This window comes from Equus quagga, unplaced genomic scaffold (assembly GCF_021613505.1).
Source record: "Equus quagga isolate Etosha38 unplaced genomic scaffold, UCLA_HA_Equagga_1.0 207249_RagTag, whole genome shotgun sequence".
NCBI classification, from domain to species: Eukaryota; Metazoa; Chordata; class Mammalia; order Perissodactyla; family Equidae; genus Equus; species Equus quagga.
In genome coordinates this window covers 10,681-24,728 of record NW_025798937.1, presented here as the reverse complement: position 1 = coordinate 24,728, position 14,048 = coordinate 10,681, and the positions used below count along the sequence as shown (strand labels likewise).

The following is a 14,048-nucleotide window of genomic DNA, read 5'->3' as shown; positions in this document are numbered from 1 at the left end:
GAGGCTGGGACTGAGTCAGGGGGCACCTAGAGCATGGCCCAGGATGTGGGCGGACCCGCTGGGCACATGGACCTATTGTATGCGGCGGGCAGCGGACAGGCTCCCCCCTCAGCCAGTAGAGACATGCTCCTCTGTTGCCTGGGTGACCCTGTGTTATTGATCACTGCAGAAACCGCCCATGGCCTCTGCTGACCTTGAGCCCACTCCTGGCCAAGGCGCAGAAGGGGCCAGTGAGTCCCGCATCACCCCACTTAGCAGACTGAGGAATGGGCCTGACTCCAGAGCTGTTCTCAGTTCCTGCGCTTGCTTGCCGGGTGGAGCAGCTCTACAGGAGCATAGCACAGGAGGGCTTGGGGGACCTTGCAGAGCCAGCCACCCTCCTCTCTGGAGCCACAGTCACGCTCTCTCTCTGTGGGTCCCAGTTCTCTCTCCTGCTCTAGCGTCGCATGTGCGGCTTCCTCCACCAGGAACATCCCTCCCCAGCTTCGCTTGTGGAACTTCAGAATCTGCAGTGTCAGCTCAGAGGGCCCTTCTTCCTGAAGCTTTCCTTGGCCCCTCTTCTGGGCTCCTGCAGACCCCATGCCACCCTCTCAAAGTACCTATAACACCTGTCACCCACTCAGCCCACAAGGAAGTGAGGTCAAAGGGCAAGGGAAAGCAGCTGCTCCTGTCTGTGCCCCAGGGCCCAGCAGAGGGAGTGTGGGGAGGAAGGGAGGCCCAGGGCAGCTGGGGGTTGGGGCTGAGCCCAGGGCTGGGGTGGGGCTGGACCCTGCCCCCAGTGGAAGTGTCCCTTTAACGCTGCTGGCCTGGACTGGCCTGGCCTGGGCCCCTGCTTTGCCTCCTGTTCAGCTGGGGCTGCAGCTGCTGTGCTGACTCCTGCTCCCAGCAGCCAGCAGGAGCCGAGAGCAGGGGCTCCCCAGGGACCTGGACAGGCTGGGGCTTCTGGATTACAAAACTGAGAAGTAGGTGATGACCAGGAAGTGGCGGGTGGGTGCCCTGCAGAGGCTGCTGCAGCTCGGGGTCCTGGTCTGCGTGGTGGGTGAGAGAATGGCTCCTGGGCGGGTTGGCTGGAGGGACCCTGACTGGTCCTGCTGGGCTGAGGGTTGGGGGTCTGACTCTCCAGGGGCTGGGCTGGCAGTGGTGGAGGGGGCATGTTGGAACAGGGGAGGGGCAGAAGGAAGGATCTCTATCTGTCTAGAGGACAGCAGGGACAAGAGCGAGCCATGTGCTTGTGTCCTCCTGTGTGCCCACCTGCCTCCTTTCCTGGGCCTTGTCCCCAGTCCCGTGCTGGGCTCTGGGCACAGAGCAGGATGGTCTCGCCCTGCCCAGGAGGCCCCGCGAGGGCAGGAGGTAGTCCCTGACCCCTGTGAGAGCTGCAGCCCTGATGCTCCTGAGAAAGGCCACCAGCTGTGCTGGGTCAGGGGAGCCTTTGAGGAGGAGCTGGGTGTGGCCGGGGCAGGGGAGGGTGAGGGCTGGTGAAGGAGGAGGTGGGCAGCTCAGTGTGAGCACATGGCTCTCTGATGGGTGGCCACGATGTCTGGCCTGTGTGGAGTGTTTGTGTGGAAATGAGGCTGGAGAAGAGGCGGGGCCTGAACGCTGTGCTGGGAGCCTATAGGGTGTGTACGGGCTGAGTGGGCGGGGCCAGCTCTATGGCTGCTCACCATGTGTGGGGGACACGCCACACTGCCCATCGCCTCCCTCCCAGGTGGGCCCTCCTGGCCAAAAAAGGCTACCAGGAGCAGGACCTGGACCCTCAGATTTCCATCGTCACCAAACTCAAGGGAGTTTCTATGACACAGATCGTGGAACTGGGGACCCAGAGGTGGGACATGGTGACTTCGTGAAGCCACCACAGGTGGGTGTCTGGGTGCTGCTGCCAGGCGCTGACAGTTGTGACCCCACCCCTGCAGCGAGTGTGTGCAAGAGGGGATGTGATGCCAGAGGGGGTGCTGGCGCTGTCACAGGGCCAGGCTCAGGATTGGCCTGACAGAGGAGTGGCCCTGGACAGGCTCTCAGGGATGTGTAAAAGGTTTCCAGGTGGACAAGGGGACGGCCAGGAAGCCGGGCCAGAGGGACTGCATTTACAAAGGGGCATCCAGAAGAGTGGAGGGTCTGGGGGCTCAAGGCTTGAGCTTGAGGGAGGGGTGGGGGCAGGGGGACAGGGCCTGGAGCTCCTGAATGCTCCCTCCCTGCCCTGGGCCCTGTGGGCTGGTGCCTCCTCTGCTGCCCCATGCTGCCTTCCATCTCCTCCTCCCTCCACCCAGATCCTCCACAGCCCCAGTTTTCTCTGTTCTGCTGATGCCCACACTGTACCCCGGGGACACCTGCCCCAGTATAGCCGCCTCCTGGTGCACACCCACCTCATCCAAGGGAACCCTCTCCCTCTCCCAGGGGGGCCTCTTTTCATCCAATGACGCCATGACGTCCCCAGTGCCAATGCTGGACCCAGCTTGACACCTCCCTGCCCCTCCCTCCTGTCCATTCCATCTGTGATGGTTTCCCTGCTGCCCCCGCTGTCCCTGTGGTCTTCCTGTGGCCCCCAGGTGCGCTCCACACAGCAGCCAGCCTGAGCTTTCAGAGGTGACTCCATCAGAGCCTGCCAGCCCTTGCTTGCCACCTTGGAGGCTCCCTTTCCGTGATGGTGGCCACCAGGTCCCTGCAGATCCTGACTGCTGCCACCCCCACTGCCCTCTGCCCAGTCCTCCCCTCCCCTTCCTGGGTGTGCGTCTCCCCACACATGCAGAGCTGTCATGGGCAGCACACGGTGCCAGCCACCCTTTCCCACAGCCCCTGCCATTTCCTGGGCAGAGCTTACCACCTGCTCCCCTGGCCCCCGGCCATGCGTGCAGTGAGGGGTCCACCTCCCCACTAGCCTGGGCGGGCGCCCAGCCCAATTTAGCTCTGGATCCTCAGTGCCTAGAAGCAGGAGGCTCATGGAAAATTCTGGCTGAGTGAATGAGCGTGAACATGAGAAAAAAACTTGCCTCAAATTTGTGGAAAGCGGCTCAGAAATGGCTGGAAACCCAGTCAGCCTCCCGTCTCTGCCTCAACTCGCCTCACTGGAGGCATTTTCCTCAGGCACAGGGTGGATGACTCGATGGGCCCAGACCCCTGCTGTCCAGGGAGAGAACATGCTCTTCTTGGTGACCAATTTCCTTGTGACGCCAGAACGAGTTGAGTTCAGGGCAGATGCCCAGAGGTCAGGCTGCCTGGGAGCCTCCCAGCGGGTCCCTGGTTCCTCCGCCAGCCCTGGGTCACAGCCATGTCCCCCCTTCTCCTTCCCATGTGCCTGAGGCTCAGCATGTGCTGCTCTAGCCCCTGCTCTGAGCTGAGACCTTTCCTGAATCATTTCATTTCGTCTCCCAAGCACCCTGCCTGGCAGGAATTACTGCAGGCCCCATTGAAGAGAAGACTGAGGCTCAGCCAGGCTGAGTCACTGACCCAAGGCCTCCAGCCTGTGGGTGATGGGACTCTGCACCCCTGAGCAGTGGGCTTCTGGATCCTTCCACTCTTGTTCTCTGTGAGGTTCCCCAGTTGTGGATTTTGTGTGAACAGTTGGGACCCAGGACACAGCCCTGGAAGCCTGCCTCCACGGTGACATCTTTCTTTAACTGACCAACACTGAATTGCTTGCTGGGCTGGAGGGTAACTGTGTGGCCACCTGTCCCCTGAGTCCTGGTTGTTGGTCCCACCACAGTGGCTGGGGTGCCACATGTCCCTGGTTGGCCCCGTCTACAACGAGGTGAGGCATGGGCACAGAGGATGTGCTGATGTTCGGGAACACACACGACGTCCTTCCCTTTCTAAATGCTCAGAGACGTCTAGTTAATGTTCGGTTTGTAGACGGTCCTGAAATTGTGCTGGGGCCACAGGCCTGTTTTTTCTGGAATCTGTGTGATCCTCTTTGCCCCTGTCCGGGCTCTGGCCCTTCCCTCGAAACTGCCGGGGCTGGGTAATCCATCAGATCTGACAAGCCGGCTTCTTGAAAATAGTGGAGTTCCTGCCAGCTCCTCTCAGGGGCCTGGTTGTCTGGTCCCTCCCAGCACATACACTGTGTCCACGTGGTGTCACAGCCTCCAGCAAACACCTGTCAAAACTCTCCCAGACCAGGCTTGCAAAACTCCACCCTCCCCACCTCACAGAGCTCCTGCACAGACAGCACCGCCAAGGTGGCCGTCCTGCGAGGGGGGCAGAAGCTGCAGCTGGGTGACCCAGGGAGGCACGTCAGCCAACCCAGGGCCTCAGGAAGGGTTTCCTGCAGGGTGTGAGGCTGGAGGGGGATCTTGAGGATGTCCAGGCAAAGTGGGCTGCAAGGGCAAAGGCAGTGAGCTGTGTGAGATGAGGCCCCTCCAGGGCTCCCTGCACTGAGTGGGGTTGTCCCTAGGTGTGGACAGGGCCAGGAAGGGGGTCGCCCTGGTTCACAGGGCCTGTGAGCCCCTCTCAGAAGCTGAAGTGGATCCAGCAGCAGCAGAGCCACAGATGGGCTCACGGGAGGGGCACGTGACCATCTGTGCATTGGGATGGACCACGTGGGCTACTGGAGGGAGGTGGATGGGGGCAGAGGTGGGGCCCATGCTGGTCACCATGGGGTCTGGTCGGAGGAGATGGTGGCTCAGCCAGGGTGGAGAGGAGGGGCAGACTCAGGACATAGGTAGGGACGGCGAGGCAGAGCAGGTGGTCCCATGCTGTCCTCTGCCCACTTCTCACAGTCCCATCCCCACAAAGTCCCACCATCTCCTTTGGCTTCTCGGAGTCCCCAGGCCTTCCTGCCACCCTCATGCTGTGTTCCTCCTGCTGCCCCTGAGCCACGGGCCCTGGACAGAGGCGCCCACCCTCCGCCTGGCAGAGCCATGTCTGTGCCAGTGCCCGACGCTTGAGGGTGCTTCCTCTCCGGGGTCTGAGACTTCCAGAGAGCTCAGCCCTCATGCCCTCCTGGCTGATGCCCAGAACTCTGTGACCCTGTGCAGGCACTAATGTCCCTGTTTACAGCAGAACAAGCCAGGAAGGGACTGGCCTGTGGTCCCTTGGCCAGTGTGTGAGGTCCCACTTCCCTAGAGGCTCCTCTGAGGAGGGTCCCACCCTTTGTGTGCCACACCCAGCACCTCCACCCTGGCATGAGCTCACCCTCTCAGAGTCCCTCCACCTTCCCTATTCTGTCGTCTGAATTGGACCAGAGGAGCTGGGCCTAGAGGAGTCACTTCTGCTCCCATAGGGACAGAACTGTCAGGAGGGAAGGAGTCTCGCTCTCCCTTGGGAGACAGCGCTGCAGCCCTATCTGGCTGGGGGGCTGCTCGCCCTCCCCCTCTGAGTACCTCCTTTCATCTGCACCCTCCAGCTTTCCCATGTGCCCCAAACTCAGGGAACCTGGGGGCTAAGCAGGGGAGGGGCGTGTCCCTGGGGACCGCAGGGCTGGGTCACGCAGGGGAGACACCTCCTGGGCCTGGACATCTCTGCTCTCTCACCACCTCAGCCCCCTCCATCCCACTGGGGACCTGCTGGGCTGATAAGGACTGTCCTCAACGGGAGGCTGGGATGCACAGCCACGGTAACTGTGGGCTCCGTCTTCCAGCCCCAGCACTGGGATGGTGTTCAGGGGGCCGGGCTGGGACCCTGGGTGCCTCCCTTATGCAGACCCAGTGATGGCTCTGTGTCTCTTCTTTCTGCCAGCAGCCCCCTGCCCACTCTCTTCCCAGGCCCTTTGGAGACTGGAGGCCTGGAGTTTGTCTCATGTTTTCAAGGCACAAAAATGGGCCAGTGTGTGGTGTTCAATGGGACCCACAGGACCTGTGAGATGTGGGGCTGGTGCCCCGTGGAGAATGACACTGTGCCTGTGTAAGTGTCCCCGACACCCAGGCCAGAGTCCCAGGACAGCAGAGCCTGTCCCTTACCTCCTCCCACCTGCAGGAAGCCCCTGCTGGTCCAGGCTGAGAACTTCACGCTGTTCATCAAAAACAGTCACCTTCAGCAACTTCAACTTCTCCAAGTGAGCATGGTGGGTCCTGCCTGGCCCGACCCCCCTGCCAGCCCCACTTCCCTCAGGTCCAATGCCTTGGAGACCTGGGACACCACCTATTTCAAGCTCTGTTGCTGTTGCCCACACTTCAGCCCCTACTGCCCTGTGTTCTGCATGGGGGACCTTGTGACCATGCCAGGAGGGGTCTTTGAGGACCTGGCATTGCTGGTGGGTCCGTGGGGGCAGGGTTCTGGGAGGCTGGGGGAGAGGGTCCGGGGCCCGCATGCTGGTGGAGCAGTGATGCGCTGTGTGTAGGGCGGTGCTGTGGCATCCACGTCCGCTGGGCTTGTGACCTGGACACCAGGGGCTCCAACTGCCGGCCCCATGACTCCTTCCAGCTGCAGGAGAGGAGCTCCAACTTCAGGTGTGGCCCCACTGCCCGCCCGCTGCTCCTCAGCCAGGTCCTCCCCCACCTGTCCTCCTGTGGTGGCCGGGACAGACCACAGCCTGGCCCATCCCTCTGGACGCTCTGCTGTGTGTGAGGGGGTCCCAGGGCAGGAGGGGTCTCAGCTCCAGGTCCCCAGCACAGGCTCCGTCCAGCCTCCCTCCTGAGCCCTTTGGCCTCCACCCCATCTGTCCCCACACCCTGCTGCAGCTGGGACCCCTCACCCCAGCCCCTCCTCCACTCCGCCCTGCCTCCAGCACCTCCCTCCACGGCACAGGGGCTTTCTTGTTACTTTTCCCTTAAGGTTTTATCTAAAAAATTTTTTAAATCCATAGAAAACTCCTAAGATTAGTGCCATGAAAATCCATATAGCCTTCAACTGGATTCTCTGGGGTTTTTTTTTTCCATTTGCCTCATTTGCTTTCTCTCTCCAACTCCAGACAGAGCCAGATCTCTTTAGATGGATTTCACAGAAGCCATTGGAAAATAAGTGGCAGATATCTAGACACTCACCCCTCTCAACGCTGTCCTGAGAATGAGGACCTTCCCCAGGTGACCACTGTCCTCTTGTCACACTCAGGAAATTTGACATTGGCAGAAGAAATCCAACGTTTAAATTTCCCCAGCTGTGCCAATAATAGACCTAAATCTTTTTATTTTCCAATCCAGGATGCACTCAACGCTCTTGCGTTGCATGTATTGTCATGTCTTTGAGTCTCCCAAGCAGAACCACCATCCCTCTGCCTCCTCATGTCACCTCATCACCCTCACGCAGATGTGCACACAGCCACCAGCCCTGGAAGTGATGCCCTGTGACACTGCCCACTGGGCCCTGCCTGGCCTGGCTTCACTGGCCCCCCCCCAGCCCTGTGCAACCATGTGGGGCTGGACCCACCCACACCCTGCTCCCCTCCCCTCTGCTCTCTCCCCACCCTCCATCACTGCCTAGAGCTCCTTCCTGAGCCCTGGGAATCCAGCCTGAGGGGCTCCTGGCAGGAAGTCTTCCCTGGCTCCCAGGGGAGAGTGAGTGCCCCTCTCTGGACCCCACAGCCCCGGGATGCCCACCTCCCCCATCCCCACTGCTGGTGTCTGTTTAGGGACCTTTCTGTTCCTGTCCCCTCAGCAGGCAGGGAGCTTCTGAGAGGCAGGTCCTAGCTTGCTTTGTCGCCTGTGTCCTCAGCAATGACACAGGTCTGAGACCCTGGACTCAGGCTGGGGTTGGAGTCAATGGAGGGGTAAGATGAGGCCTGTGAGGGCCAGACCCCCCAGGAGTGGGCAGAGCAGCCACTGGACTCTCTCCTGCCCCAGGACAGCCGCTCACTGTGGGGAGGCCTCAGGCATGGAGGCCCAGAGCCTGCTCAGCACTACGGGATCCGCTTCCACATCCTCGTCACTGGGCAGGTAGGGGCCAGGCCTGGGCAGGTGGGGTGGGCAGGGGTGAGGGGTGGGAGAGGGTGACAGCCACAGGCAGAGAGGCTCAGCCCAGGTCTCTCTCAGGCAGGGAAGTTCGGGCTCATCCCCACAACCCTCACTCTGGGCACTGGAGCGGCTTGGCTGCGTGTGGCGAGTCTGGCCAAGGTGGCTCCCTCTGGCTGCCAGCAAGCACGTGCCCCCTGAGTGCCCCCTGAGCCCCTGTGCTGACACTGAGTCTCAGATGAGGGCTGTGGAGGTGGTGGGATGGCAGTTTGGGGGCCAGGCCATGGATCTGCCCTGCCACTCCCAAATCACCCCCTTCTGTGACCTGCTGCTGTTGTACATGGATGGAGAAGCCCATTTCTACTGGAGGACCAAGCATGAGGAGGGGGCTGCGGGCCTGCCTGACCCTGGGCTACACTTTGGAGTCCCGACCTGCTGTCCTCATCTGCAGACAAAGGCCCCAAAGGGAACTGCCAATCCTGAGCAAACAGGTAGCTTCCCCACCCCCACATCTGGCTGCCCAGGTGTCTTAGAGGGGGCCCAGCACCTGCCCCCACTGCTGCTGCTGGGAGCTGGACGTCGTCACCAGGGTGGGCCTGGCACCCACTCACTGGCCCATTCCTGAGGCCTGTAGCCTTTCTCTGCTGGTTGGGGGTTGAGGGTTGAGGGTTGGGGGCTGGGAAGGGTGGTGGCCCCAAATTTGCTCCTTCATGGCTGAAGCCCCGGCAGGACCAGGGCAGGGGTGGGGGGAGAATTCCACCCTTCAGCTCCCAGACAGACTGTCCCTCCCTGAGCTCCAGCCTCGGCAGGCAGGTGCTGCCTGGGGACCACAGAAGCCAGTTTTGTGTAGAGACTGCAGGGAACATGACGCAGGGCGCTGGTCCAGTGGGGCTCCGGCTGGGGCTGGGGCTGCAGACGCTCTCCCAGGCTCCGTCTCCAGTGTTCCCAGCAGCTCCCCGCTCACCAGCTGTCCACCACACTGGCTGTGGTCACCTCCGGCCCTGCCTGGCTCCCAGCCCTCCTCCGCCTGCTGGCACCCCCTCACAGGGAGAGCCCCTGCCCTCTCAGCTGCCCCACACTGGGGTCTGTGCAGCCAGAGTCCAAGGCCAGGGAGAAGGCAGCCTGACAGGAGGAGTGTGGCAGCTGCTCTGTGCTGGGTTCCCAGGGCAGAACCCCTCCCAGCTCTGGGCCTCATCCATGGAGTGAGGAGTGTGGTGGGCAGATGCTCCGAGCCCCTAGGGCCCCAGACAAGGCACAGGCACCTCTGCTCAGCTGATGAGCACCAGCCACTTCCTGGTGGCAGCCCTCTGGCTGTGGAGGGCTGGGATGGGGGGGAGCGGCTGAGTTGGTGGGCATGGGGTCCTTTGGGACCTTCTATATGTCTCCTTGGTAACCCCCAGCCCAACACCCCAGAACCTGCTCACTGGGCTTCTGGGAGCCATGGGGTGGGGAGGCTGTATCTCTGGACACATGTGTCACTGCTGCCCAAGGTCACACTGAGAATGTGTCTGGGCAGCTGCCCACCCAGCCTGAGGCAACTGCATGAGGACCACACTCTGACCAAGACCCCACGTAGAGCCCAGGGGCTGGAGAGAATGTCCCTAACAGAGGACACGGAGGCCCCAGCAGGCTGGCCTGTTCAGGTTCTGGAATTCCCCTGGGGGCCTGAGTCCTGCCTGCTGGAGAATTTCCCCGTGTCCTGCACCCACAGTCAGGAGGGGAAGGACGAGGCTGCAGGAGCCAAGCCCTCTCTGGGTCCCAGGGAGGGGCAGGGTTCAGGGTACCCACCCCAGGGAGACAAGGGGCTGCCTCCTCTTTGGTCCCTGGTGAGCAGGGCCATGCTGGCAGCTTGCTCGTGGAGTGCCATGGGCCAGGCTGGGGAGGGGAGGCCTGGGGCTCAGGCTGGGCAGGATCTGGAATCATCTGGTACCTGGAGCCTCAGCAAAGCCTTGGGGTCCCTGCTGCCTCTCACCCCCAGGGCAGTGTCCATGGGAGGCAGGGTCAGAAGGGCCGGGGAGAGAGATCACGGCCCTGAGGCCTGGTTATTGGAGTGGGGTCATGTGTCCTTGCTTGTCCTTGGGGCCCAGAGAAAGTGATGTTAAGGCTGCAGAGAGTTGAGGAATAAAGATGCCAAAGCCAGTGGCTTCCTGTGTGGTCCTCACAGGCAGGAACGGGGATGGGGAGGCGTCTATGGTAGATGGAGCGTGGCCTTGGGGAGGCCACAGGGGGTGCAGCGTGGGCCTGGAGATCCCCAAGCATGAGGCCCCAACACCACAGGTGGGCTGAAGTTACCTGGAGCAGGCCCAGGTGCTTGTGCACCCAACTGCCCACGTGTGTCCCATCCCGAGCCTTTGTCACAAAGCCCTGAGGGGGCGGCAGGGAGAGAGGCAGCTGGAAGCTGCAGGCAGCCCTGGGCTGGGAAACAGCTGCTGCCTCAGTCTGCACGTGGGTGCACGCCCAGAGGACCGTGTGGGCTGTGTGTGCCTGTGCGTGTGCCCAGGCAGGGGGCCTCTCCATCCAGGGCAGGCCTCAGGATTGCCCTGCTCTCTGGGAGCCCTGAGAAACCGAGGGGACCCTGGAACTGCACTACCCTTTCTAGGTGACCACCTTGGGATCCAGGCTCTGCTCTCAGCATCCATCTCCAAGAGGACATGTGGGGAACCTGGAAGGGAGCTTAGCCCTGTCCTGTCATGGACCTCTCTCTCTGTCTGGTGTGTGTAGCACCCCTCTGAGCTTGGCAGAGGGGACTGGCCTGAGGGCAGGACACAGGGACCAAGGCCTGGCTGTGTCCCTGACTCAAGACTGTCCCAGGGCTGGCACCTCCCCCTTACAGAACCTCTGCACCTTTGCTGTGGATTGGGGACAACTGTCTCTTTCCCTGGGGCAGGTGAGGAGTCAGTGCCACAAAGAACTCCACAGTAGACATGGAGATGGGCCACATGGCTGAGCAGTTATTATTGTGGATCCTTGGGGTTCGGGCCTCTTCCCTGCCCGCCCTACTCCACCTGCCCAGGTAGCTGGACTTGGTCATAAACTGGAGGATGCTGGGCAGAGTTCACCACAGCAGTGCTGGCCATAGCCCACTCCCAAAGACTCGAAGCTCAGCACCTGGGCTGAGGTCCTAAGGTCCTGAGGATGCCCTAGCATGGGCAGGTCTGCAAACCCAAGCTGCCCTGGATAGAGGGGCTGGCAGCTCCTTTGGCCTCTGAGGAGGTGGGGGACAGCAGGCAGGCCCCAGTGGTCCTCATGGACTAGAGGGCTGCTCTGTGTGGCTGGGCTCCTGCGCTGGCGTCTGGCTAGGGGGCTGCAGGGCTGGCACCATCTCCTCCAGGCTGCCGAGTGGGACAGCCAACCCTGGCCGTTTCCGCTGGTTCTCCTTGCTGTGCCAGATGCCGTAGCCAAAATACACTGCGAGTCCTGAAAGGGTGGCATAAGCCTGAAGAGTAGGTCCCAGCCCTGCTTCCCTGCTTGCCCTCCTCCTGCAGCCCCCTGGGGTCCCAGCCTGGCCCCCACTCACCGAGAAGCAGACAGATGGACAAGCCCAGCCAGGTCAGGTAGCTCAGGTGCAGCATGAGGAAGACGTTGAGGAGGATGCTCACGGCGGGAATCAGGGGCACCATGGGAACCTGAGGGGACAAGGGCAGGGCTGGGCTGAGCTGCAGGGAAGGGCTGCTGGCCCAGGGCCTGATTTCTTGGGAGTCCACAGAGCCTTTCTCTGCCTCTGGAGATTCCAGAGACAAGGGCCAACCCGCCATGCAGAGAGAGGGGTGTGGGGCACTGGCCTCCCTCACCCTGCGGCCCTGGTGCATCCTGCCATGGCAGAGGAGGAAGGGGCGAAGGGAGCTGGCTGGGCTGAGCACGGTGGGCGCTGGCTGGAGGAAGTACCTGAAAGGTGTCCTGCCGGCGCTGTTGCTGGTGGGCCCCCAGGACGAGGAGACTGAGCAGAAACGTGGCGGAGCTGAGCAGGAGCAGCAGGGTGTAGCCCCAGGGCGGGAGGTTCAGGGCCGAGTCCCCAAAGACCAGCACACAGTCCAGGGTGATGGCCGAGCCCACCAGGACACCGAGGGCCCAAGCCACAGCGGCTCCGGGTCTGCACCCACCCAGGAAGCGGAGGTAGGGCCTCAGGGCTGATCGCAGCTGCCCGGGCTCAGGTGAAGCCTGCTCTGTGCCCTCAGGGCTGTCTGGGTCCTGAGAACCGGATGGGGCCTTTCGGAAGCGTATAATGATAATGCTGGTGGGCAAAACAGTACATTCCAGCAGCGTCCCAATGGAGAGGAAGTGTACCAGTGCCTTGAAGTCCAGCAGCAGTGCCAGGAAAGCCATGAGGACCCCAAGCACCATGATGCCCACCACAGGCACCTGGGTCCGGGGGTGCACGTGGGCAAACACCTGGAATAAGAGCCCGTCGGCAGCCATGGCACAGACCATGCGTTGCAAGAACAAGAAGATGTTGAGCAGGACAGTGTTGATGGCTGCGGCAGAGGTTGGAGAGACATCAGCATGGTGGACAGGCCCACCTGGGGCTACAGCTGAGGCCAGGGCATGGGTAGCCCCTTGGGATCATGGGCATGAGTTTGCCTGGGCTCTCAGAGTGAGGCCGAGTGTATGTGGGTGCTGGATTGTTCCCCCTCACCACCCAGGAAGGGGACAGCCCAGTTTCAGTAACAGGCTCACTGGAGAATCTGAGGGCTAAATCCCTCTGCCTGGAAGGATCTGGAAGCACATGCCCAGAACTGACATTCTGTGTAGAACTGGGAGGGGTGGTGAGTAGGTCCCTTCCCACAAGCCTGGGTGGAGAGTCTAATCATTAGCACCTTCCTGGGCCCAGGATGCAACTGGGAGCACAGGCCCAGAGGAGACGTGTTCCCTGGAGGCTTAGGGCAGGGCCCCACCACCCTGTTCCCTCCCACCTTGTCCAGAAGGGCCCCTTACCGCAGATGGAGCCAGCCGCCACAATGAAGCCCGCCCAGCTATAGCCCCGCTGGTGGAAGGCATCAGCGAGTGCCCAGTAAGGGTCCAGGCTGTGCCAGGGCACCATGAGGGTGAGGACTGTGGAGACCAGGATGTAGGTGCCAGCCACCAGGACAAGAGAGATGGCAGTGGCCTTAAGCACTGCTCGCTTTGGGTTCCGGGCCTCAACACTGGAGGCAGCAATAGCGCCAAAGCCCACGAAGGCATAGAAGCAGATGGCGGCACCAGTCATGATGCCGGTGAAACCAAAGGGCGCAAAGCCGCCCTCCTCAGCACTCCAGTTGTGCGGGCGGGCCAGGACAAATCCCAGGATGATGATGAAGAGGATGATGACAAGGCTGATGGCAGAGAAGGTGTGATTGACCCAAGAAGAGATGCGGACTCCAGAGGAGACATATCCAGAAGCAACAAGTATGATGACAGCAGCCAAGAAGTCTGGGTACTGGGCCAGGAAGGGCACCTGCCAGATGCCGACATGGGCCTCAGTGAAGCTGCGGATGTTGTGGCTGAAGATGGCGTCTAGGTTGTGGCTCCAGGAGCGGGCCATGGCAGCTCCACTGATGAGACACTGGAGAAGCACAATCCAGCCAACGAGGAAGGCCCACAGCTCACCCATGGACACATAGGTGCAGAGGTAGGGAGAGTCCGTGCAGGGCACACGTGCCTCAAACTCCACGTAACACAAGGCTGCCAGCAGGGAGGCCACGGCAGCCACGCTGAAGGACACAATCACTGCAGGGCCAGCCATCTCCTGAGCCACAGTTCCCATGAGCACATAGAGGCCCACGCCCACCGTGGCACCCACACCCAGCAGGGTCAGTTCCAGTGTGGTCAGGTGGCGCCGCAGCGACTTCTCCATGGTGGGCTCCTCCAGTGTCTTCAGCCGGTTCAGCTTCTGGCAAAAGTGCGCCAGTCTGGCGGTGCTGGGCAGTCCCCGGGCCATGGTTGACAGCTGAGAGGAGCACCAAGCCAGCTGCCGGCACCTACAAGGGTGAGAGGGGAGTGACAGTCTGCCCTGGGTCCTGACCAGCCTTCAGTCCATGTTCTGACCCTGCCCTGGGGACCCAAGCCTGGAACCACTGGCAGCTGCAGGGCTGGATGAGGCAGGCTCAGGGCCTGGCAGCAGGGTGGGCAGGAGGCCACAGGGAAGCATGGGGATCCCTTCAGCTTGCCTCCTGGGCAGAGAGGGAGCCTGGTCATGCTCCATCCCAGCATGCCTGAGTGGGGCCCTGAGGGTGGAGAGGGGGCAGCCCCAGGAGGTCC

General features: G+C 61.8%; 1 protein-coding gene and 1 pseudogene across 1 annotated transcript; one reads left to right on the top strand and one right to left on the bottom strand.

Moving 5' to 3' along the window:
* The first annotated feature begins 33 nt into the window (after window positions 1-33).
* Window positions 34-8,477, top strand: LOC124233610 (P2X purinoceptor 6-like; annotated as a pseudogene).
* A 1,218-nt stretch (window positions 8,478-9,695) lies between these two features.
* Window positions 9,696-13,764, bottom strand: LOC124233609 (cationic amino acid transporter 4-like). The gene is made up of 4 exons (XM_046650761.1): window positions 12,747-13,764; window positions 11,700-12,286; window positions 11,332-11,440; window positions 9,696-11,231 (listed from the first exon to the last, which is right to left on the bottom strand). Exons 1-4 carry the CDS (start codon window positions 13,726-13,728, stop codon window positions 11,059-11,061), a joined length of 1,851 nt encoding a protein of 616 aa, XP_046506717.1. The 5' UTR covers window positions 13,729-13,764; the 3' UTR covers window positions 9,696-11,058.
* Between the last annotated feature and the right edge of the window lie 284 nt (window positions 13,765-14,048).

Coding starts and splice junctions, on each gene's coding strand:
- LOC124233609 (XM_046650761.1), bottom strand. CDS start 13,728: ATGGCCCGGGGACTGCCCAGCACCGCCAGACTGGCGCACTTTTGCCAG. Junction 12,287..12,746: donor GGCGGCTGGCTCCATCTGCG/GTAAGGGGCCCT, acceptor CCTCTGCCGCAG/CCATCAACACTGTCCTGCTC. Junction 11,232..11,331: donor GTCCATCTGTCTGCTTCTCG/GTGAGTGGGGGC, acceptor CCACCCTTTCAG/GACTCGCAGTGTATTTTGGC.